This window comes from Labrus bergylta, chromosome 12 (genome assembly GCF_963930695.1).
Source record: "Labrus bergylta chromosome 12, fLabBer1.1, whole genome shotgun sequence".
NCBI lineage: Eukaryota > Metazoa > Chordata > Actinopteri > Labriformes > Labridae > Labrus > Labrus bergylta.
This window is the reverse complement of record NC_089206.1, coordinates 9,290,883-9,312,931: the sequence shown is the minus strand read 5'-3', so window position 1 is coordinate 9,312,931 and position 22,049 is coordinate 9,290,883. Positions and strand designations below refer to the sequence as shown.

General features: G+C 39.6%; 5 protein-coding genes across 11 annotated transcripts in view; 4 read left to right on the top strand and 1 right to left on the bottom strand.

The window, feature by feature from the left end:
* Positions 1–86: 86 nt before the first annotated feature.
* On the bottom strand, positions 87–4,950 carry eif4e3 (eukaryotic translation initiation factor 4E family member 3). Its single transcript, XM_020636162.3, has 7 exons — positions 4,429–4,950; positions 3,426–3,498; positions 2,376–2,470; positions 2,228–2,288; positions 2,084–2,150; positions 1,821–1,976; positions 87–1,725 (listed from the first exon to the last, which is right to left on the bottom strand). The coding sequence occupies exons 1-7, from the start codon at positions 4,587–4,589 to the stop codon at positions 1,679–1,681; spliced, it is 660 nt and encodes a 219-aa protein (XP_020491818.1). The 5' UTR covers positions 4,590–4,950; the 3' UTR covers positions 87–1,678.
* LOC109985751 (serine/threonine-protein phosphatase 4 regulatory subunit 2) lies at positions 4,062–11,792 on the top strand. 2 transcript variants are annotated; one of them, XM_020636154.3, is made up of 10 exons: positions 4,062–4,176; positions 5,132–5,518; positions 6,168–6,249; positions 6,519–6,689; positions 8,009–8,102; positions 8,224–8,261; positions 8,437–8,511; positions 8,730–8,879; positions 9,070–9,365; positions 10,616–11,792. In XM_020636154.3, the coding sequence occupies exons 2-10, from the start codon at positions 5,485–5,487 to the stop codon at positions 10,924–10,926; spliced, it is 1,251 nt and encodes a 416-aa protein (XP_020491810.2). In that variant the 5' UTR covers positions 4,062–4,176; positions 5,132–5,484; the 3' UTR covers positions 10,927–11,792. The 2 variants fall into 2 exon arrangements, with proteins under 2 accessions (XP_020491810.2, XP_065816916.1); XM_065960844.1 differs by lacking the exons at positions 4,062–4,176; positions 8,437–8,511 and having other exon boundaries at positions 5,004–5,518.
* A 2,297-nt stretch (positions 11,793–14,089) lies between these two features.
* On the top strand, positions 14,090–17,332 carry guca1b (guanylate cyclase activator 1B). Of its 2 annotated transcripts, XM_065960845.1 has the most exons (5): positions 14,094–14,244; positions 14,341–14,576; positions 15,202–15,351; positions 15,737–15,851; positions 16,022–17,332. In XM_065960845.1, exons 2-5 carry the CDS (start codon positions 14,373–14,375, stop codon positions 16,144–16,146), a joined length of 594 nt encoding a protein of 197 aa, XP_065816917.1. In that variant the 5' UTR covers positions 14,094–14,244; positions 14,341–14,372; the 3' UTR covers positions 16,147–17,332. The 2 variants fall into 2 exon arrangements, with proteins under 2 accessions (XP_020493454.1, XP_065816917.1); XM_020637798.3 differs by having other exon boundaries at positions 14,090–14,576.
* oard1 (O-acyl-ADP-ribose deacylase 1) lies at positions 17,090–18,780 on the top strand. Of its 2 annotated transcripts, none has more exons than XM_020637334.3 (5): positions 17,090–17,332; positions 17,415–17,647; positions 18,105–18,163; positions 18,255–18,367; positions 18,504–18,780. In XM_020637334.3, the coding sequence occupies exons 2-5, from the start codon at positions 17,461–17,463 to the stop codon at positions 18,649–18,651; spliced, it is 507 nt and encodes a 168-aa protein (XP_020492990.1). In that variant the 5' UTR covers positions 17,090–17,332; positions 17,415–17,460; the 3' UTR covers positions 18,652–18,780. The 2 variants fall into 2 exon arrangements, with proteins under 2 accessions (XP_020492990.1, XP_020492983.1); XM_020637327.3 differs by having other exon boundaries at positions 17,092–17,332; positions 17,482–17,647.
* A 1,523-nt stretch (positions 18,781–20,303) lies between these two features.
* LOC109985771 (synaptotagmin-2) overlaps positions 20,304–22,049 on the top strand; it is a 68,056-nt gene continuing 66,310 nt past the window's right edge. For 3 of the 4 annotated variants that reach the window (XM_020636181.3, XM_020636197.3, XM_020636173.3), the window contains exons 1-2: positions 20,304–20,446; positions 20,543–20,606. The gene's annotated coding sequence lies outside the window, so the exon portion shown is untranslated. The other variant, XM_065960843.1, reaches the window with a different exon arrangement.

Sequence of the window (22,049 nt, the reverse complement as noted above, 5' to 3'; positions counted from 1 at the left end):
AAACAGGATATACTGCAGATGAATATCTTTCTTTAGCCGTTGATATTCTCATTAAACGCGAAGAAAGTATTCAAAATGCCAGAGAGTGAAGTTGATGCTTCTTTATTTGTCAAACATGTGTAAAACTAATCGAGAAACATGAGTCTTTATAAATCCAACATGCTGAACACGTGTGACATTCTAAACTGCTGGTGAACACAAGGCACCATCCAAGATCAACAATCATTTACAAAGTCTGAGATCGTAAGTGAGTGGTCAACTGTGTATGTTCAATGATATAGCATTGAAATGTCATTATTCCACTACTTTAAACATTATTACATGAAGATTAAGGGTGAGGGGTAAAATTCAGCTATTTTTTGGCACCTCCTCAAATGAATGTTTTAGCATGAACAGTCTCTCTGCGGGTTTCAAAGAATACTTCACGACTACAAAGAAATGACTCTTCTACCCATGTACTAGATGTAGAACTCAGAATAATCTGCACAGAAATGGACCATAAAAGTGCTGGCTGAGATGTGTAATAACTGCTCAAATCAGATTTTGATCAGTGCATATACAGCTTATTTTTGTGAAGGTTTAGGGGGGTTTGATTATTCAGTATTTATCCTATAGGCAGCATAATCCAAAATGGTTGTTTTCACAAATTTAATTTGAACACAAGTCAGTTGAATACATAAAAACACATTGAATAACCTCGTTTTCTACACTAAAGCAGAAAAAAAAGAAAAACTCAACGTGAACCAAAACAGTTTTACGATTGATCAGAAAAGGGTGACGACACAAAACCAAGCTGGATTTGGTCTCAGTCATCATAACTCCATGTAAACCGAGAAGGACTATCTGGTGACTTAACACAAACAGTAAGAAAACAAAGTGCTTGATTTAGGGCAGAGCTTGAACAAACTAACAACCATGACACTACATATTCTGCAGAATAAAAAATGATTGCATATCTTTCTCAGCGTCTACCTACGATTTTTGTGCACTGGGGTCTTGAAATTGCAACGTGAACATAAGCTTTCCACAAATCACGATTATCCTAAAGAAAGAAACGGGAAAAAAACAAAGACAAATGTGCAATTGTCTGCTCGAATGGTAGAATTACAGCATACTTAATCCGTAGGTTCTCCAGTATAGGCAGCAGTGTTTTGGCTGTAACAAACAAAACAGGGAAAAGAGGCGACTAGAAAAGCCTTGTAATGTAAAGTGATAATACAGGTTCAATTTGTGGAACCGAGCCTCCTGCTCTTCCAAAAACTAGATTCAATTTAAAGACCAACCAAGCTATTTCTGTTCTCAGGAAACAACAACTATGCTATAATACATCTAAAAACAACCTGACTGTACATGATCTGCTGTTTTTGGTTCTGCAAAATGTTTCAGTATAAAAACATACAAACACTGTCGTAGATAAAATCAAACTAAAAGGGGTTTTCTACTTAATAAAAGTGACAATAATAAAAGTATTCTGGGTCACGTGATGGATGACAGAAGTGCTCAGAAGATGAAAAACCCCATCCACTAAGATTAATAATACATCGGCTACATTTTGAGGTAATTTAGATGACACAAATACAGCAACGTTAAACTCAACTGCATCAAAATTTTGCCCAAACATTATCCAAAATAAGCATTTAACAAGTACATCTAAAGGTGTTCTGCTGTTCGAGCTGTGCTAATGTCTTGGTCGACCTCCTTCAAATGCATGGTGCTCCTCGTGTGCTGAAAGATTAAAGAAAATAAAAACATCAGCGCCTGTTTTTCCCGGTGTTATCGTTATTCCATGATGAAGGTTAACGATCCAAGATGATACTCACGTTTGTAAAAGACAGCTTTAAAGGGTATTTGTGGGAGGAGCTCATTGATCCTCCCTAAGATCTTTGACTCATTAGCACATGAAGCATTTCCGTTCCACACCTGAAAGACATCCTCTCTGTCTCTTACGCTGACGCTGACCCCGACAACTTCATCATCTGCAAGAACAGCAAAAGAATTAAAGTCACTGCAATAAAACAACATGCTAAATTATTATCTTCCTCTACCTACAGCACCCCCCCCCCCACATGATCCAGAACTTTACCTGAGGCACAATAATCACTGAACTGTTCTCCAATGGTCGCCAACAGCAACTCTTTCCACACTGCAGACTGTAAATGTGAGACAAATTCTATGAATGGCAAAATCATCATAATTAAGAAAGACTTGTATAGATTATGATACTTACAGTGCATTCTTTGGGCACTTTCATTTTCCAAACACCACCTTTAGCATTGCTCTCTTCTTCCCTGGATTCAAAATGCACACAAAATGATATAACACAAACTATTCCAGAAGAATCCTCTGAAAACATGCATCTTTAAATTCACACTCACCAGAGGGGTTTTCTCTCTCCTCGCATCAGATGGTAGCTACATCTCAGCGGCAGACTGGAGACCCCGGGTATGTTGTTGTAAACTCTCCAGAAGTTCTACTCAGGTGCAGAGATGAAAAGAGGAAACAGGTTCCTTTATTTTTTTATTGAATGATTTACTGGCACAGGGTGTACAGACTCACAGCTGACTTTGTAAATATTTCACATGTGGTATATGCTAGAAAATCTCTACCACAGCTTGTTTCTCGATCGCCCTTGCAGGTCACACATACAAAACGTAGTTATGAATTTTCCAACACAGCTGCAATTAAAGATGTTTTACAGTGTACTTAAGCTCTTTAACATCTTTCCAAATAACCAGGTTCTACCAGGGTGCAAAAGCATACACTCCACCCTCATTTTTAATTTCTGCACACTCAATTGAATGGACGCAAAAAAATAACAATTTTATTTTTATTTTTTTATTTTTTTTAAAGAAGTTTTTATTTTTTTTAACAATAAGTAATCAAGGCTTTCAAATGACCACAGTGACTCGTGTTTATGACAGGTGCACGTGACCTGTCTGTTCACCGAGGGGCCACATGCAGGCCCCTCTGGACTTTAGTCAAGTTCGCTTTCCAAACAATGTGACGGCAGATTTCAGCAGAAAACAATAAAATAATAATAAAGGGAACACCCCAAAAAAAAAAAAAAAAGATTCAGAGTCAGATTGAAACTGCTTTGTGTTATCTAACTGTACCCAAGACTGACTATATGCAGTTTGACCTCTATCACAGGCAGGCAGTGATGCTGCCAACATTTTAGTGGCTGCCTGTTATTGCTGCTACTAAAATCTGCATTCTGTTTCCCTTTTGATACGAGCCATAAAACAAAGCTTGTCTGGGACTTTGGCTATTTTTTTTTTTTTGGGGGGGGGGGGAACGACGACTCCAAAATCAGTGTCATTTCTGCATATGTTCTGTTTTGAATGTAAAAGAAGCATATGTTAAAACCACTTACAGTGTGCCTGCTGGAGATATACTCATGTACCAAGACTTTAAAAACATCTCACCTGGACAGTCTCAACCGTGTAGATTTTCTTCAGGTTTGACTCGCATTCAGCTGCTGTAGTTCCAGGTAGAGACCTGAAATGTAGATATACTTAAATGCCATTGGTTTTATTTGCCTCTAAACAAAAAAGGAAAAGGGACCTCGGGTGTTCTAACTTGACATTTCCTATACGGGGGGCTATGTAACTCAGACATGTTCCACTGAGCTGCCCTCTGAGCAGACAGGTTAGAGGGGATCAGATGACAAATAAGCCAGTAAACAGTAAACAACACTGACCCCGTTTGAACACAGGACCCTGTGATTTGTACACACTGTGGATGATGAGGCTTGTCTTACTCAGGGTCACTTGTGTGTTATGTTATTTCTAATGTAGTTCTAATAAAAATGTCCATATTTAAAAAAAAATAAAAATAAAAAGATGGGGGGGAATATTTGTTTTAAGAAAATAAAACAGGGATCATAATGAATTTTAATCTAAAAGAAAGAAAGTGATGTACTGGACAAAATGGCAACAGGCATATGAGCAGTGACTCAACAAGTTTTAACAATAACACCAGTGCTCATAAATGGAATAAGAACAGGCTAAGGATGAACTCAAACTGACCTTGTATGAGATCAGCTCGTGTTATTATGTTTAGTCAGCTTGTCATAATTGGGCCCCTTTTTGTTTATTTTAAGATCCCACAAAGTGGAGCACTTGCGTATGTAGGTCAGAGAGAAAAAACAAGTCGGTGGAAAAGCTTCAGGCAGGGGTTTGTATAATGTTGTTTTTTTGTTTTGTTTTTGCTGTGATTTATTCAGACATCAGTCCTTCTGTGTCTGATAAATGTTATCTAAGGTTGACTTGTAGCAGGCCTGATAATGTTCGTCATCTCCTTTCTTTGTTCTCATTAAAAAAAAAAGGTCAGCAACAAAGAGTTCACCTACTTACAGCTGTGAAGAGAATAATCTGACTACGGCGGCGAGAGGGAGGGAGGGGGGGAAATAATCACGAAGTTTCTTACCGATCGAGCCAAAAAGTCCACGGAGAATGCAAAGGCAGAGTGTCGTTATCGTTGTCACTTGAAATCCTCTCCAAATCTCTGTCGCTGATGTGAATGTTGTGCTCCAGCAAACCCGGGCTGGATGATGTGTTCAGTGGAAACGCAGCTACCGGAACTGCCATTGTTACCTCTTGGAAAAACCGTCGTCAAAAACTAGCAGATCTTCCCTATACTTGTTTCCAGCAGGACTGTTATCGATGCGTGTATATATATAGGTTCGTTAGGTAAAATTAACCCCTATCAGCAGCTGACTCATTGGTCTCTTTCCCGGTTTGCGCCGTCACAACAACAGAAAAAAAACGATGACGCCCGCTGACAGCCTGCGGCACCTACAGCGCGCCAGAAAGGTCCCGAAGTTTCAGTAACGGGAGTCTGAACGTAGCTATACTAAATTATTATTATTTTTTTTTAAATAACAATAACGGTGAAAAACGTATGACTAACGTATTATACCGTCGCAAGTACTTTGTTGTTCTTTCGCTTGTTTGGAACGCATCTTCCTGCAAAATGTAGTATGTAACTTGAAGCTGCGTTCAGGTGCCTCTTGGATGCTCGGAGATACCAATTTAAAAAAAATCATTTCCCATATTTAAAGTGTTCTCACTTCTTATCAAATTAAAACGTATTGATGTAAAGTATATGTGTTCTGTGTTTTTTTTTTCAGGTAACTACATGGACATCAACGAACTGCCCTATCTTTTTTACCACATACCTAACTAATACGCTGCGTGATGACAGCTAATAAATATGTTTTAAACCTCTGCGTGATTTCACATAGCTTCTACTAGATTATCAAATTGGCTACCGTTTTGTGCACCAATTTACCAAACTAATGTTTCGTTGTTTCGTCATTTCACGTTCAGTTTCCCAGTCAAATAACTTATTTTTCCGATTATTCCCCTCACCGTGAGGACGCACGGTTGAGGCATGCGCAGACCTCACTGCCACCAGCTTTGTTGGGTTGCTACCTGCTACTGCTAACTAGCAAGTATTTCCTGCCTCTTTCTGGACACAGCTATGGACATCGACGCGTTATTGGAAGCGTTTCAAGGCAATGTTTACATTTATTTAAAAAGAGCGATTGATTACGAGTTAGGAATGTATATATTTTTGTTATGTTCCCCGGCAAAACATGTAATGCTTGCTAAGTACGTTACGTACTGTAACTTAGCTTACTGAAACGATTATCAAACGTGCTGTGGAGGCACTTGGGGACAAACTAATTTAGTATCTGATTGATCAAGCTAGTTCGATCTTGTGGTCTACAAGAAAGACATTTTGGGGTGTTTCTACATTTATTTCACGTTTATTCTAATTGTTAAGAGATTATATACAGAGCTAGCTTTGTGTAGCGTCACAATAAATACGCCAACATAATAACTTGTTCAGAAACTTTCCAGTTAGTTGTTCTCATTATATTATGCTCCATCATGCCTGAAACCTCCTCTGAACAGTTTTTAAGAATCAATACATTATATACATTATTATCTAATGTGTGTCTTCTGCTTTGGGCTATTTTGAAGAGATAAAATGAGGAAGGAGGGAGGGAGGAGTTATAATTATTAAGTAGTATAATCATTGTTTGGTTTGTTAGTTTTTGCAGCTATATTTTGGCTGCTTTTGTGTTTTTGTTTTTTTTTGTTTTTTTTGATATAATCAACAACTCAACTGATTTGTCTGTTTCATGTGGGTTTTCACAGATTATGAGAAAAAAGGCAAGAAAGAAACCTGTCCGGCTCTGGAGCAATTCTTGTGTCATATTGCCAAGACAGGACAGCCACTGTAAGTTTTCCTCAAAGGCTTATTATTTTATTTATAATTTTATTTATGGTTTATTTGATAGGGATGCATAGACAAACTGAAAACAAGCAATCCAATGCAAGTGTCCTAGTGTTTATAGCTGGTGCTAATTTGCAGCCAAGAAGGGCTTTTGTGTAAATAAAATATAAAAACAGTTAAAGAGTTGTACACTAGGATACAGATAAGATGCACATTTAGCCTTTTGTACAAACGACTAAATGCTTACAGTCTTCGTATCCAATTTCTTCCAGGATCCCATGGTCACAGTTTAAAATGTACTTCATGTTCAAGTTGGAAAAAGTCATGGAAGATTTCCATGCTTCAACACCAGAACAGAGAGGACCACACAATCCCAACGTTGACTATGTTCCTTTTGAAGACATGAAGAAGAGGATCTTAAAAATAGTGGATGGTTATAACGGGTGAGTAGAGCTCGTAAACAATCCACTAGTGGTGCACATCCCAGTTCGTATCCAAACACAGATTTAGAGAATAATATAACATTGTGCCTTTTAACATCACTACAATTCTCAATCAATTTCCTTGACTCTTTTTCACTAAGCTATACATTGTTTCCTGTAATAATAATAATCCGATTCCAATACTAGCAGTTAGATAAACCAGAACTCCCTTTTATTAAGAAAGTGATTTTAAAAGTCTGACTACAACAGTCTTTAATGATAAAACTGCAATATTTGAACATAACAAACAGAACCTGAATCATTCTCTGAATACAAGTTTGCTGTAATCTACAGATTTTATTTTTGTGATTTAATTTTCTTAATCTGTTTTTCTCTAAGCTTTGACAAGAGTTGAACCTGTAACATACACACACTGTTCATTTAGCGCGCGCGTGTGTGTGTGTGTGTAATACTTGGAACGCACACAGCGCTCAGCAGGCTGTAACGTTACTGACGTGAAGCTACCAGGTGTTTTTTTTTTTTTTTAAACACGCAGCCACTAGCTGATGCCTGCATGACAAACACAGACAGTGTGAGATCAAACAGAGAAAAGTTGAAGCAGCGTTTGATACCATCCTCACTGAAATATCAACGCTTCATGACCCACTTCTGCGTAAAATTCCGTGAAAAACTTGCGGGAAAATACGTTTCTAAATGTGTTCCTTTTTCTCACCGGGAATCCGCACAAAGATTTAGCGGCAGTATATTTATTGTACACAATGTTAATAAACCTTCCATCCTTCATATGCAGCCCGAACGGAAGGGGGGGGGAGGGGTGATACAAACAGATCAACGGTGGTCTGTTTCACCATTACTATCCACTTAAGAAATTCCACACAAAAACCATCCCCCACAAACCCTCATAGAAAACTGAACAAAGTAGCACGTCAATCAGTGCATGTGCACACCATCATTGGTGATTTCCTCTCATGTGCTAAACTGAATGGAAGTTTCTTTGCTCAATGTTTTGCATGCTGTTCCCATCACATATTTGCATCTTTAATCGTCACACCTGGAATTCTCATAATGAATATCCGCATAGTAAAAGTACTGCGTTAAAAAAAAAGCTTAAAAAACTCAATTAACTAATGATATGATATGAAAAAAATCAAGTTCCTCATCAAAGCATTGACTGAGTGAACTTTCCTCCAGAATAGAAGTATGTTGACCAGATGAATCATTTATGTTCATGTGTTTGGATCAGGAGTTGGACCAGGTTGGTTCCGTTTTTTTATGCAGTATTAACTTCAATATGCCTGTTGATTATTTTATTTTCCCAGAATCCCATTCACCATCCAGCGTCTATGTGAGCTTCTTACGGATCCAAAGCGTAACTATACTGGAACAGACAAGTTTCTCATGGGGTTAGAGAAGGTGAGAACTACACTGCCCACAAACTGTAAAAAAAAAAAAAAAGATGAATCAATGTTTAAAAACACTTAGTGTAGCTTCAAAATGTCTTCTTATTTAAAAAAAAAAATGTTTGTTGTTGCAGAATGTGATGGTGGTCAGCTGTGTTCACCCCTCATCAGAGTAAGTACTTTAGCTGTTAAGCTTTTCGTCCCCTTGCTCTGCTCGCTGCAGTATTTTCCCGTTCATTGCTTCAGATGCAAAATGTCACCTCCCTTGAATGTGTTCATTTAGTCAAACTTCCAAAGTTCCATTTAGCACACAAGTTGATTTTGTGCCTTTCTGCTTCTTTTTGAAGGAAAAATGGGGCCTCCAGTGTAAACAGAATGAATGGAGTGATGTTTCCTGGTAACTCTTCTCTGTACTCAGACAGGTGGGAGCCACACACTTGTCAGTGATTGAGTCATTTCCTTGTAAAGTGGAAAGTTGAACTAGTTTGGACCCAAATATGAGAACAAATTAAGGATATGTTAATAGTTGTTATGTCTTTCCAGTCACTTTTGGTTTTAGTGGTTCTGCTGATTTCCCACCTTGTGTTATGTGTTTCTTAAATATAGTTATGCTACCTTTTTTTTTTTTTTTTTTTTACAGTCGAAATGTAAATGGACCAGGCACACCGAAACCCCACTTCAGATCAAAACTGTCATTGTCAACTTCACTTTCCACCAACGGGCTCCCTGACTGTCCAGTCAGTAAAGAGCCAGAGCCGACCACAGAGGATGTGGAGGCACACCATATCAGGTAATTTGAGCACTCATGTATGGTGTGTACTGTAATATATGAAGTTCATTTAACTGTCCAGGACATCTAAAATAGCTGTCAAGCTCACACACTCCCTCCACACATCAATCTTCTCATGAGCTACTCATTGCTATAACGTTGAGTATAACATTAGATGGACTGATTCCTTGTGTTTCTGTCCTTCCTGCAGCGATTCTTCACCCTCAGAAGGTGACATTGCACCAAACACTGGGATAAAGAAGAAACACTCTGACGAGGAGGAAGAGGAGGAGACTTCCGATGCAGACAAACGTGAGGTCAAGAGGCTCAAGTTTGAGGAAAAAGAAGAGGATGAAACAGAAAGTGAAGAGAAGGAGTCATCGTGTTGTAAAGGCACAGCAGAGAGCTCGCCAGAGACACCCGAGTCTTCAAAAGACTCCTGTGGTCAAGAGCTGGTGGTCAAAAGTGGAACGTCTAGTGACACACCGACTACTTCAAAGGATAGTGGTAGGTTTGAACTCGTCTCTTTTTCTGAGGTGTGACCGAAGTATTAGGTGTTTCGGAGAGAACTCCCATGATTCCCTGCCAGCATCAATGTCATCTATTAATGTGTTGATTGAGAGAATCTACGTACTGTGCCTTTTTAAAGGAAGAAAAGAGTGTAGAGGTGGGGAAAAAAAAGCTTGACTTCATCATTGTTTTTAAAACCGTTAACAGTGATCGTATTAAGTTAAAAATAGATTAAAAAAGAGATTCCTTAAATGGCTCACCATGCTTGAAAATAATTGGGTTGTGAGATTTGACATCAAGCATAATTTAAAGGCCAAAATGGTTATTCAAAATGCTGAATGGCCATGCTTGCCAAACTCCTGCCATCAAGAGTCTCCTCCTGGCTCTGCCGTCCTGATCCCATTCCAAGTAGAAGTGTGATTGTTAATAATTGTGGGTTAGTGCATAAACGTTCAGAGAGAGACTGCTGGCATGGTGTCACAGTTTGCTGTTTCCTGTATCTTAAATCCTGCAATCCTCTTGTAACTGCAGGACAGAGTCCGACTCAAATTTCATCTTTGGGGACAATACAGTATATCTTATTTTATCTTGAAGTGACAGGAGTTGTTGTGAGACGTAAGAGTACCCAAGAGAAAGAGTTGAAGGTTGAAACAAGCATCCCCCCTCCTTCCAATTCAATCATAAGGAGATTTTAAACACAGTTAGAAAATAGAAAATAAATGCATTCACCAAACACAAGAAGGCTGAATTGCTTCCTATTTTTCTATAGTCTTTATTTTTAAACAATGTGTGTCACCCATGGCTTCATTAGGTTTGCCAGACAATACACTGCACAGGTGTTTTGTTAACGAGGCTGCAGCTGCTCTGAGTCCAATCAGCAACAGGATGGATAGCCTGCTGAGTAGACTCCATATATGGTCATGTCTCCATGCCTAATATCTCTATGATAATGTTTGTATTTGAGGAGGAGAGTGATGTAAATAGTCGTTGGTGTCATACCTCTGTGATAGATTACTGTATATATATATATATATCTCTTATATAAGAATATTAAATATCTCTATTTCAAACAGCTAGTCCAACATCTTAGAAATTTGAAGACATCACTTTGGGCTTTGTAAATTTGTGATGTATACATTTCACAATTTCTAAGAGCTTATGAACAAACGATTCATCAGTTATTTATAAAATAATTAACGTGAAAATAATTGTACGCTGCAGCTAATATTGTCTCCTTTGGTCCTCAGAGCCCAGCAGCTCTGACCCTGAACCTTCAGAAAGGGAAGAAGACCCATTGGACAGAGAGGACAGCTGCAGTCTCGAGAAAGACGGCAGCCCGGAACAACCTGAGCCGCCTGCTCCGTCAGAGAAGAGTGCAACCTTTGACGGAGAGAACAGCAGCAGCAGCAGCAGCAGCAGCAGCAGCAGTGACGGAGAGGGCGCGTCCAGCGACAAGCAGGTGCCCTCTTCCAGCGATTCCCCTGACTTGTCAACAGAGGTCGATGCCGACAATTCAGACAGCACAAACACTGCGACAGAGCCCGGAGAACATGACTAACATGAAGCCCAGTTTGCCAACTGACTCTTTTTACACTGTATTTCACCACACCAAGGGTATATCTGTAGCACTGTGGACCTCAAGACACCAGGACCAGGAGCGATGTGGACCACAAGATTCCTCACGAGTGGATCTTTTCGTCCTCTTCAGTTTGAACTACACACGGCTACACATCCCCTGGTCTTTAAACTGGAAGGAAATGATTTAAATGAGATTACGTGGACTCAGCTTTTTTCAGCGTTGACTAATAGTTTTTCTAATCTGTGTTTCCTGATTTTTATAATGTGATTCATAATTTAACCTTGATTACTCTTTACTTATTTGGCATGCATTTCCAAAAGATACATTTGAAGCTTGAAGTTTGATTTTGGCCTAAGACGAGTTGATTGGACTATGTTTTTGAAGAATACGTCTCAGTTGAATGAAAAACACACGGTTTGCTTTCTCTATAAAGCACATACCAGAAAATGTATTTCTTTTTAATATTATTGTAGTACATTTATTTGCATTGACCACTTGACAGATACAGCTACAGTTTGGAGTAGTCGAGGTATTGAGCCAATATTAACACAAACTATTGCCAGTAGTTCCCAGTTTGGTCGGATAGTTTTTGGCCTAAAGGAAACCCGTTCTGCTTTCTGATCCATCAACAAGACCGTAAGGTACTTTTACACTTTCTGTATGTCATACCTTTGTTGTACAACTGTCCCTTTTGATAGCTTGGATTTCTACAGTATGTATCTGTAAATCAGTTTTTGTAGACTTGTAATACTTGTCCACTGCCTTCGTAGATCAGTCCGCTGAAATGGAATGCTTGAGGTTGTATCATAGTATTCATGGAAAGCAATAAATGCTCAAATTGGAAACATAGTTTGCTCTGTTAATATTATGGGAGTTGTTATTTTGATTTGCAAATTGAGTCACTTTTTGTACCTTTTAGAACAATAAGAAGACGTGAATCAGAAGATTTTATTAATCAGTCACATTGGAGGTTTTACTTTTGGTTTTGTGGATACAAAAAGTCATCTTGCCAAACAAAGGTTCATGACAGAACACAATTAATTTTAAGGTTGTCACTATATGCTAACATGCTGCTGAACTCACCTGCCATGAAACACACTGGTGTTAACCAATCAATGCTGCCTTATTTATTATCCATTCAATTAGTGCTCCTCTATTGTCTGTGTGTCAGCATGATTGTTTTGATCGTCTACGTCTAGTTATGGCCGGTGGTTAGCGTTGAGAAGGTTCCTGGTTCGAACCCCTTTTGGTCAGAGCCTCTGCGTAGAGTTTGCATGTTCTGCTTGTACATGCGTACGTTCTCTGGCTTCCTCCCACTGTTCTAAGACATGCTTGGTGACTCTAAATTGCCCGTAGGTGTGAATGTGAGTGTGGCTGGTTGTCACTCTCTATATGTCAGACTGCTGACCAGTCCAGGGTGTACCCTGCCCATTGGCCAATGACAGCTGTGATGGACTCCAGCCCTCCCGCGACCCCCAAAATGGTAAAAGAATAATGTATGTATGGATAGAAATGCCTGTAGCAAGGACATACATATTGTATATATATTTTTAGACATACTTTCACGGCCCACAGCGGATGAATCAAACAAAATGGTGAAGCACTGTCCCTCAAGTGTCTCCATGAGTTAGACATTCATTGATTCATAGTGAAATACCTTGAAAGCATGAGATGAAATTAATATCTGCAAAACAATTACTAGTGTGATCAAAGACTTTGAACTTTAATAACCTCTATCTCTTCCAGTTCAAATTGATTTTTTTTCATTCAGTCCAATTATATTTGTTCATGACCACATTTTTGCAAAACTCACTTCCCAAACTGCTTAGCTGAACCAAAAGGCTAAAATACAAATGTTCCTGCTTGCACGCTGATCAAATGTGTTGGTTAAACATAAACACACCTGAATATTAAGATGTCAACATTACCACTGTTTGCTCGTTAGCATGCTGATGTACTGTAAACATGCTGATGTAAGCATTTAACTAAAAAGGAAAATGATTATATGTATTGATTATAAGGAACAAAAAAACAAAACAAGAGAAAGAGCAGGAGACTGTTGAACATGTTCATCATATGAAGTAAGCATGCTGTGATGCTAAAAGTGGCCTTGACACCTCTAAGCTAAGATTATCACTCACCCTGTTGTCAGCACATTTCATCGGCCAGGAAGGTATTGGGCCAGGCTAAGCTTACACCTGTAAACAATGGACATGGTTAAACCACTAACCGTGATTTTTTTTTTGTTATTTCCACACTTCCAAGGACCTCTCCACTGCCCAGTGCTCATGAAAAACCAAAACCTCATAGTTGTTTCCACTTATTTACCTAATATGACTGCTCTCTCTCGTAATGTTGCAATCTCGATGCCACAGAATATTTATCAAAGGATTCAGGAAGACTGATTCAGGCATGTAAACAGTGATTAGGCTCAAAACAAATAACCTGGCACCTAAAGGTCTGAGCTTTCAGGGATAACAAAACGCTTCGTCTGTGTGAGTCATCAAACTGATTTTTTTGTAACTTAGGGAGCACTTCAGTGATTCAGCTTCACATTTCCATAAAGGTTCAGATGAGAGATCAGCAAGGAATCATCCAAGCTTAGCCACCAGTGCCTGAGATATCCTGAATCGTATTTCTTGGCTACAATTGGTGAAGCTCTATCAGAAATGTTGAGTCCCTTATCATTAATTCATTTCATCAATTTGTGAATTTAGACCTTCTTTGAGATGTATGTATTTTGACCAAGATGGTCTCTAAACAGTGTTTTTATTTCATCAATTCATTATTAAATCAGCGGTAGGCTATATTACTGGAATTTCTGTGCAAAGAAAGCTGGATGATTGTATAGTTGACCTCATGACTGGTATAAAAAGTCAGTTCCAACACAGAGATGGCACTTGGAGAAAGTTCAATATCTGCTCTGTGAACAGGAAACACTGCTCTTCTGGTTATTGTCTATAGATAACAGGCCCTTATTCTGAGTCAACCATTGCGTGTTTTAGCTTTAGTCCTGCCTGTCCTGTGTGTGTGTGTGTATGTGTGTGTGTGTGTGGTAGATACATAGCTTCACGGAAATCGTCTTATAATCTGTCTGTGAACTAATAGATATTGACAAGTGTCCATTTGTAATCCTTAATCATGTGATCCATGTCAGTCTGTGTCTTACCCTCACCTTTCACAGGGGATTTGCCATAATAGAGAGCTCAATAACAGCTCAGCTTTCAATGAACTGTCGGGTCATTTTCATCATTTTTGGTGTTTCCTGATTCGCACGGTTTGTTGCAGTAACTGGTGGTAACTAAGGATTCTTTTTCTGTGGACTGTAGAGGGAATATTTTAAAGGTCTTTTAAAGGTCAAAGAGTTTTGTGTAATGTAAGACATTGTTTCAGTCATTAGGGGTTTGAAGTTAAAAGTCTCCGCCATGGGTCAGCGCCTGAGTGAAGAAGGTGATCCAGACAAGGAGATTGATGCCGCAGAGCTGCAGGAGTGGTATAAAAAATTTGTCGTGGAATGCCCAAGTGGAACTCTCTTCAGGCACGAGTTTAAGAGCTTCTTCGGTGTAACGGAAAACAAGGCGGCTGCAGATTACATTGAGAACATGTTTCGAGCCTTCGACAAGAACGGCGTAAGTACAAACGTCTGTTGTGTATAAGAGTTATTTGTCTTAATATACTAAGGACACGACAGATGGAGGTTTGTTGTTCTGGCAGCATTTGTGACAATACCGGTGTCTAGTGTGTCCATTATTATGGTCATATTTTAAGAGCTGGAGTAATTTGATAATTAGTGTAAATAAATCAGTAAATAGGGGGCTACATTAGCTCACTTATTAGAGCAGCGGCCACATATAGAGGGTCGGCTCCTGATCCTGACCCTATTTGGTGCATGTTGTCCCCCACTCTCTCTTTCAACCCCCCATGTCACTCTCCAGTTATCCTTTACAAAAAGTCCAAAAAATAATCTTTAAAAAATCAGTTCAACATGTTGATAGTTGAATTATTACAGAGCCTAATTTTCCCATTGTTTGTAATCTTAAATTCATAATAACTGGTCAATAAATCAATTGTTACATTGATCTAAGTTGCAGAAATAAATTGGATTACTGAATCTAGTAAGGAGACTCTTTATATTTTATCAAGTAAACACAGTTCAGACATTTTGTTTGTCAAAGTTAAGAAATATTTTTCTTGCTTGAACATTGCATCTAAATGGCCCTTCATAACATTTGCACCTTCATTTCACGTTCACAGGACAACACCATTGATTTTCTGGAGTACGTGGCGGCCTTGAACTTGGTGCTGAGGGGTAAACTGGAGCACAAGCTGAAATGGACATTTAAAATGTACGATAAAGATGGAAGCGGATGCATCGATAAAACAGAGCTTCTAGAAATCGTTGAGGTAAAACTCACAATAAAATATATTGCACAAATATGTATTTACATTGGGGTTTTGAGATTTTAAAATGTTGCACACTGGATACTTTTGCAGGGTGAATATGTCAATAAAATTAAAAAAAAAATGTTTTAAATTAATAATTTGTAATTTAAGTCTTATTTTGAAAACTGATTTTAGTATTTTTGATGTCTTGTTTTTGCCTCAATGCTCTTTGTCCAGTGTTTTTATGTCTTGACTGCGATTGCAGCAGCTGTAAACTAAACTGTAAACTACGAACTATAAGCAACATTTCATCTGCAAAATATTCAGAACACTTATAATGTTCAAATGGTCTGTAATGAAATGGGATCAATGACAGAGTAGCTTTAACATTTCCTTTCACTCTCAGTCAATTTATCGACTGAAGAAAGCCTGCCATGGAGAGCTTGATGAAGAGTGCAATCTGCTGACCCCAGACCAAGTGGTCGACCGCATATTTGAGCTGGTTGATGAAAATGGAGATGGTGAGTGTATTTAGCGGTTTATTTGGCAAATTAAAATGCTTCATGAATCATTCAAAGGGCCATAATTCAAGTCTCTGTCCATCTGCTTAAATAGCTCTGCAGAGCATGCTCGTGGTCATTGTTGTTAAATGAGAAATAACCTCTGACTATTAAACTCCCTTGTCATTTAGGGGAGCTCTCACTGGACGAGTTCATTGATGGAGCAAGGAGGGACAAGTGGGTGATGAAGATGCTGCAGATGGACGTCAACCCTGGGGACTGGATCAATGAGAGAAGACGCAGTGCTAACTTCTAGTCAGATCAGTCAGCTCCTCCATGTGTAACCAATCACCCTGCTTTGTATCTATATCAGTTTGTATGATTGTAAAAAGTAGACCAAACTACAGTCATCCTGGCATTGTGCCACACTATTTTGCTTGTTAAGAGTAAACCTTTACGGCATTAACGTAAATGAGCAGAATTAGGTTGTCATGTATTGCCATTGCTGCTCTTGCTCTTTTTATATGCATTGTTTTTTTTTACAGATGCTGCAGACATGAAGTACTTGCTTTAAAGATATTAAACACACTTACTTGAAATCTCTTCTCAACTACGTTCCACCACTAAGAGGTGTTTTTTCCATCCGTTTTTTGCTCATTTGGGACGATTATCAAGACTATGTGGGCAAGAGTTTAGACATTTTTCCTCACGCATTTTACAATTTAAATGTGGCAGCTGTAAGAGTTAGAAAACATATAACTAACCATTTTCTCATTGGTACACTACACTCACGGCTTATCCTGAATTGAGACGTTGTACAATATATAGACCACCTGCGTATTTGTGGGGTCTTTTTAAACCATACAAACAACAAATAAAAACATTTTAACACCACCAGTTTACAATTTTTCGACATTAATTCAATTAAGTTTAACAATGCAATGTGTTTTTAATGTTTTTGTGTTCATATAGCCTACAATATACAATACAAAACTAAATCTTAGTGACAAGTATTAAGGTTATTTAGGATATTTTGCTGTTGTCAACTAAAAACCAGAAAGTGACTGTGCACATATTTGCTTAAATACTTATATACTTACACAGAGGCAGAACATTTTTTGAAAATGCTGACGTTTATATATTTACTGACGTCAGTAAGATGTATTTTCTGACTGTCCTGTGGCCAGCCATGTTATAGTCTCAGTTGTTCTCGCGAGAGCTTGAACATATTTCTCGTGGCTGCGTACCAGCCTATCTTTTACTGAGCTTTCAAACACCATCCCGGAAGTCTTTTTCTTCTGCATTGTAACAGCCACTTATATTGCAGTGATAAGCTCTATTTTTCACTATCGAATAATATACGAGCTAACAAGTCATTTAGCAGAGCAGAGCAGAGTATTCCTCGTTTGGGTCCATGACTGCAACGTCACACACGTGAACTCACCGCACTGTTTCCAATGTCGTCCACACCTGAGGAACCAGTCAGCACTCACCAATTTGAGGTAAAGCTTGCACATTAAGTAGGGGGGGGGGGATTTCGTTGTCAAGTAATGTTTCTATCTTAGTTTTCTTCCCATGAACCAGTGTTAATGTCTTGTTCTGGCACCATGCCTCTTCTTTACACGGTGTAATGCTGCCCCCTGCTGGTCAGCCTGCAGAAGACAGCTGGAGCCTGAACTACGTGACTGGGAACCTGTTCTCCTGCCCTGAAGACGAGGCTTTGGCACACTGCATCAGCGAGGACTGCCGCATGGGGGCAGGCATAGCAGTGATGTTCAAGCAAAAGTTCAAAGGGATAGGGGAGTTAAAGGAGCAGAGTGAGTCAGACGTTTCATTAAAAATTCACAAGCAGTGAAAAATGTCCTATCTTTTTGATTCCCTGGTGATCATTTTGTTCAACAGCTTGCTATTCCTTTTTTTTTTAAAAGCTGAAGTCAACAATACATTAAGCTTTACATTGAAAAACAATTCTTATTCTACTCTCACTGACAGTATGACAAACAATCTGTACTAATGTAACACCTCAATGGCTTCACCATCATTGCAATTAAACATTCTTGTGCTTTGCATACATGTGTATATAGTTATCCTCAATCCTCACATAGGGTCACTTAGGAAACCTTCTCTTCACTAGAATATATAAACAAAACATCTCTTGGCTGGAATAATACTTTTTCTGCAAGGCATGAAGTTCATCCATGGTTCAGCAAATCTAAAGGGTCTTTAAAAAACATTATTAAATATGATTTTTGTTGTCTTTTTATATCTAAACAGAAAAGACCGTGGGACAGTGTGCTGTACTGAAACGAGACAGACGTTTCGTCTATTATCTGGTAAAGATGTTAATTTTGAGTAATTTCCTATGCAATGAAAACACAAAGTAGTTTATATTTTTTATGTTGCCTCCCTGTTTTAATCCTTTAGATAACAAAGAAGAAGGCAAGCCAGAAACCAACCTATGACAGCCTGAGACAGAGCCTGGAGGACATGAAGTCACACTGTGTACTGGACGGAGTAACAAGAATATCAATGCCTCGGTGTGTTCGAGTAAATTCTAGTCATGCAGTTACGCTACATCAATTAGAAGCAACAATTTTTAAAGACAGATAACACTTGGTTTGGTTCTTTTTCGGTAACCGTTAAACCGCCTGTTGTTCTCCCGCTCTCTGACAGTATCGGCTGTGGCCTGGATCGACTGGCGTGGGACAAAGTGTCAGAGATACTGGAACAGGTCTTCGAAGGCACAGACATCTCCATCACAGTCTACAGCCTTCCTGAGAAAGCAGAGGCCAAAGTGATGAAGGAACACACGCACAGATGACGAATACTTAGTTAATGCACTTTTCTGTCTTTTCACAAAACATGACAATGATGATAACCTTTTTTTTTTCAATGATAAAAACATGTTGTGTTTTCACATTACACTGAAATAAATGTTCCTTTTTTTGCACTCAACAAAACCTTCCTGAAGTAATGCACATATGACACACTACTACACCACTGTCTATTATTGTAATTAATGGAAATCATTAGTTTTCAACTACTTGACAAGATGATAGCTACTTTCAAAACATGCTAATCAAGACTTAGTATTACATCTAGAGCTTACTGGGGTTTTACCACCTGTTCCCTCTGGTTTTACATCAAGTGGTGTTTTACAAATTGAGCTTTAAATATCAGGTATCTCTCTATTTGTCTTTTCCTGCATCAATTAGTCACTATGTTGACTTAGCAGACAGCGTATTTGCATTTCTCTCCAGGCATCATATAACTTCCCAAATTGCTCATTGTAGCCTCTGCAGATGGTAGGGGCATTGTGTGATCTATTATTGATCTGCTCGGATATTGTGCTTCTGTGCAGCCCCGACACAAATGCAGCCAGGAAGGGACCAGATGTAAGTCAAAGAAAGGAGCGGACGGAGAACCTGACACCACAAAGTAAATCAGTTTTTTTTCTCCTGGATGGGAGATCATTTTAACAAATCATGAAACTGAAGTGGGAAGGAAATGATCTAATACCTCTCAATTTGCTTCGTTTAAAGCAGTCTGTTTTATTAGCTGGATTAAATACTCCAAGTTACAGGGGGCTCCTTTAAATAAATTGATGACATGTACTTCAGGTGTGTGTAATTATCATAAACCTCAGCAGCGAGACAGTCTGAATAACCTCAGTAGTTTGTGACCCTCCCTCTCTGCTCTGGGGCACCTTCAATAATTCATGAGGAAAAGGCATTAACCGCTGTATGCTGCAGCCGCCTGCCTGTCGTCCCCCCCCCCCATATATCCTGACTGGCTGCTGGAAGACTGTACTTCAGCATCACTGCAACCAACCCCCACTCTCCTCCTCCTCCTCTGCCTCCAACTCCCTTCCCATCCCCCCTTCTTGCTTGGCAATTAGACTCCACACTGCAGCAGAGCCACCTAGCCGCGCTGCAGTGAGTGCAGGGAAATCTCCCTTCAGCTGACCTGCTGTCACACCTCAACGTGCTGCTTCCAAAATCTGCCTCCATTCCACCGAATAACCCCCCCCCCCCCCCCCCCCCCCCCCGTCGCTGTCTTTGTTCCCTTCCAGCTTCAGCTTGTCCCACTGCGGTCCACTGATCACTGTTTCTCCGCCGATGCTCTCCCCCATTCCCACTCACTCCTTTTTTCTCCTACATACATCCTCCTCCCTCCCTCCTCCCTCTGTCCTCCATTCCCTTTTTTTTTTCCTTTGATGCGTATGAAATTGCAGAGCTCAGCATTATTCTCCACAGGCACTTAGGGAAAAAAAGAAAAAAAAAAAAAAAAGGAGAGGGATGAGCTGGGCGGGAAGGTTTCTGATGCACCACATAACTGGCACCCCTTCCAATTAAAGAAGAGAGCTTATGTTATTGAAGAGCATCTCGGCCAATCAGGACACAGTGCAGGCAGAGACAGCAGGAAAAAAAAAGCAGCAGAGCGAGTGGGCAAGAGGAAGGGGAAAAAAAAAAACTGCAGTGTGTGTGAGTGTGTGTAGTTTTCATCCCTCCCCTGAGCAGATCTGTATCAATTTGTGTACTCCAGTCTTGGGGTGCATTTGAATGGGTGTCTGTGTGTGTACATGTGGCAGAGTTTACAGGAGGACAGAGTTGAAGGTGTGTCTAGAAGGGCTGTGTTAGACTCCTGACTTGTTCATTCTGAAACTGGAAATAAGTAAAAGAAGCTTTATTCTTTTTCTCTCTATCTCAAAGTGTCTCGGAGCCTGAGGAGACCGGGGAGAGCTCTGCTTCCAGAGGAGAACGACCTGCACTAAAGGTAAGCTACTACACTCCGGGCATGCTTGCTTTTTCTTACTTCTGAAGTTGTTTTTGTGTGTTTTTTTCGTGTGTGTATGCTCTGGCTTTTTTTTTGCCCTCAATTTGATCTTTCTAATGAAATTACCTCTTGAAATTGACAAATGTAATTACACTTTAGTGTGTTTTCTCACATTAGAAAGATTTGACAGAAAAGCAGCGGGAGAGGCAAAGGGAGAGAGAGAGAGAGAGTGAGGAAGGGAGGGAGGGGGAAGGTTAGTGCGGGACTCCCTGATGCTTCTAGGCAAGTTTCTGTGCACACGGTTCTCTAGTGCTGCAGTATCCCATTACATCCCTGAGTGGAGCTGCCTCAGCATCCAGCCAGACCGAGTGAAATCATCTCCCAGCATTTTCTCAAATCTCCATCTTTTAACTTATTTATCATCCCTACTTGGGATAAGAGTAAAGTTGTGCCCCTGATACTGTAAATTCAAGCTGATAAGCTCAGTGTGGCAATGAGACGGCTGCAGACCATTTTAGTTTTGTCGAGCATGCTCTCATTTTGTGTTCACGGTATCTATTGGGGCTGCTTAGATAACAGATTGAATTGGCCCCTCATAGCGTTTGAGCCTCGTGATGAGTTTTGTGCGTTGTTTATCTGCTGTTCTGGGACTTCCTTTGAGTCTGAGCCTGCAGCAAAAGTAGGCTCTCTGATTGGGTGATTTCGGCTTAGTGACTCAGGCGCACTAAAAAAGCATAAAGAAATAGTATTGTCAGGTTCATATGTTTTTCGCTGGAGCGTTTTATTCACAAAAAGGTATATTTGATCGTTTTAAAATAATCTCAAACAACAGATGAAAGTGATGTTTTTGTTTGTTATGATAGTGAAGGACAGGTGATTCATCCTCACACAGCTTTGTTTTGTTTTCTCCGTATGAATTCATTATCAGCTTTCACAGTTAATTCATTACAACCCACTGCCTTTTCATGGAAGTCTGACCTTCATCATTTGTGAATGGAGATATGATACCGTCCAGCAGTGGGCAGTGTGTGTTTTCTCTGCTGATAATGTCTCTGAGACACTGGCCTGCTGCAGCATGGGAGGAAATATGGAAGGACTTAGTGTATTTTGTGTGGGCATGCTGAAAGGCAGGATGCTGAGTACAGCATGTACTGATGTTTAGACCAAAAAAAAAAAAGGTTAACACATTTCACCTTGAGATTGTAGATAAAAGCCCACGATATTCACGAGCCCCACCAGAATATCTGATCCCAGTAACTGGTATTAAATTACGTCTTAAATTATTCAGCGCTGAGTTATATGCAGGGATAAGGAGGAAGCTGGGGAGGAGATGTAACTCATTTCAGCACCATGGATAGAGCTCAGAGCTCAGGCTTTCGATAAGCCCTTCTCTCAGATAGTTTGAAGCACACCAGTGATTAGTTGTGAGGACTGGATGATAGT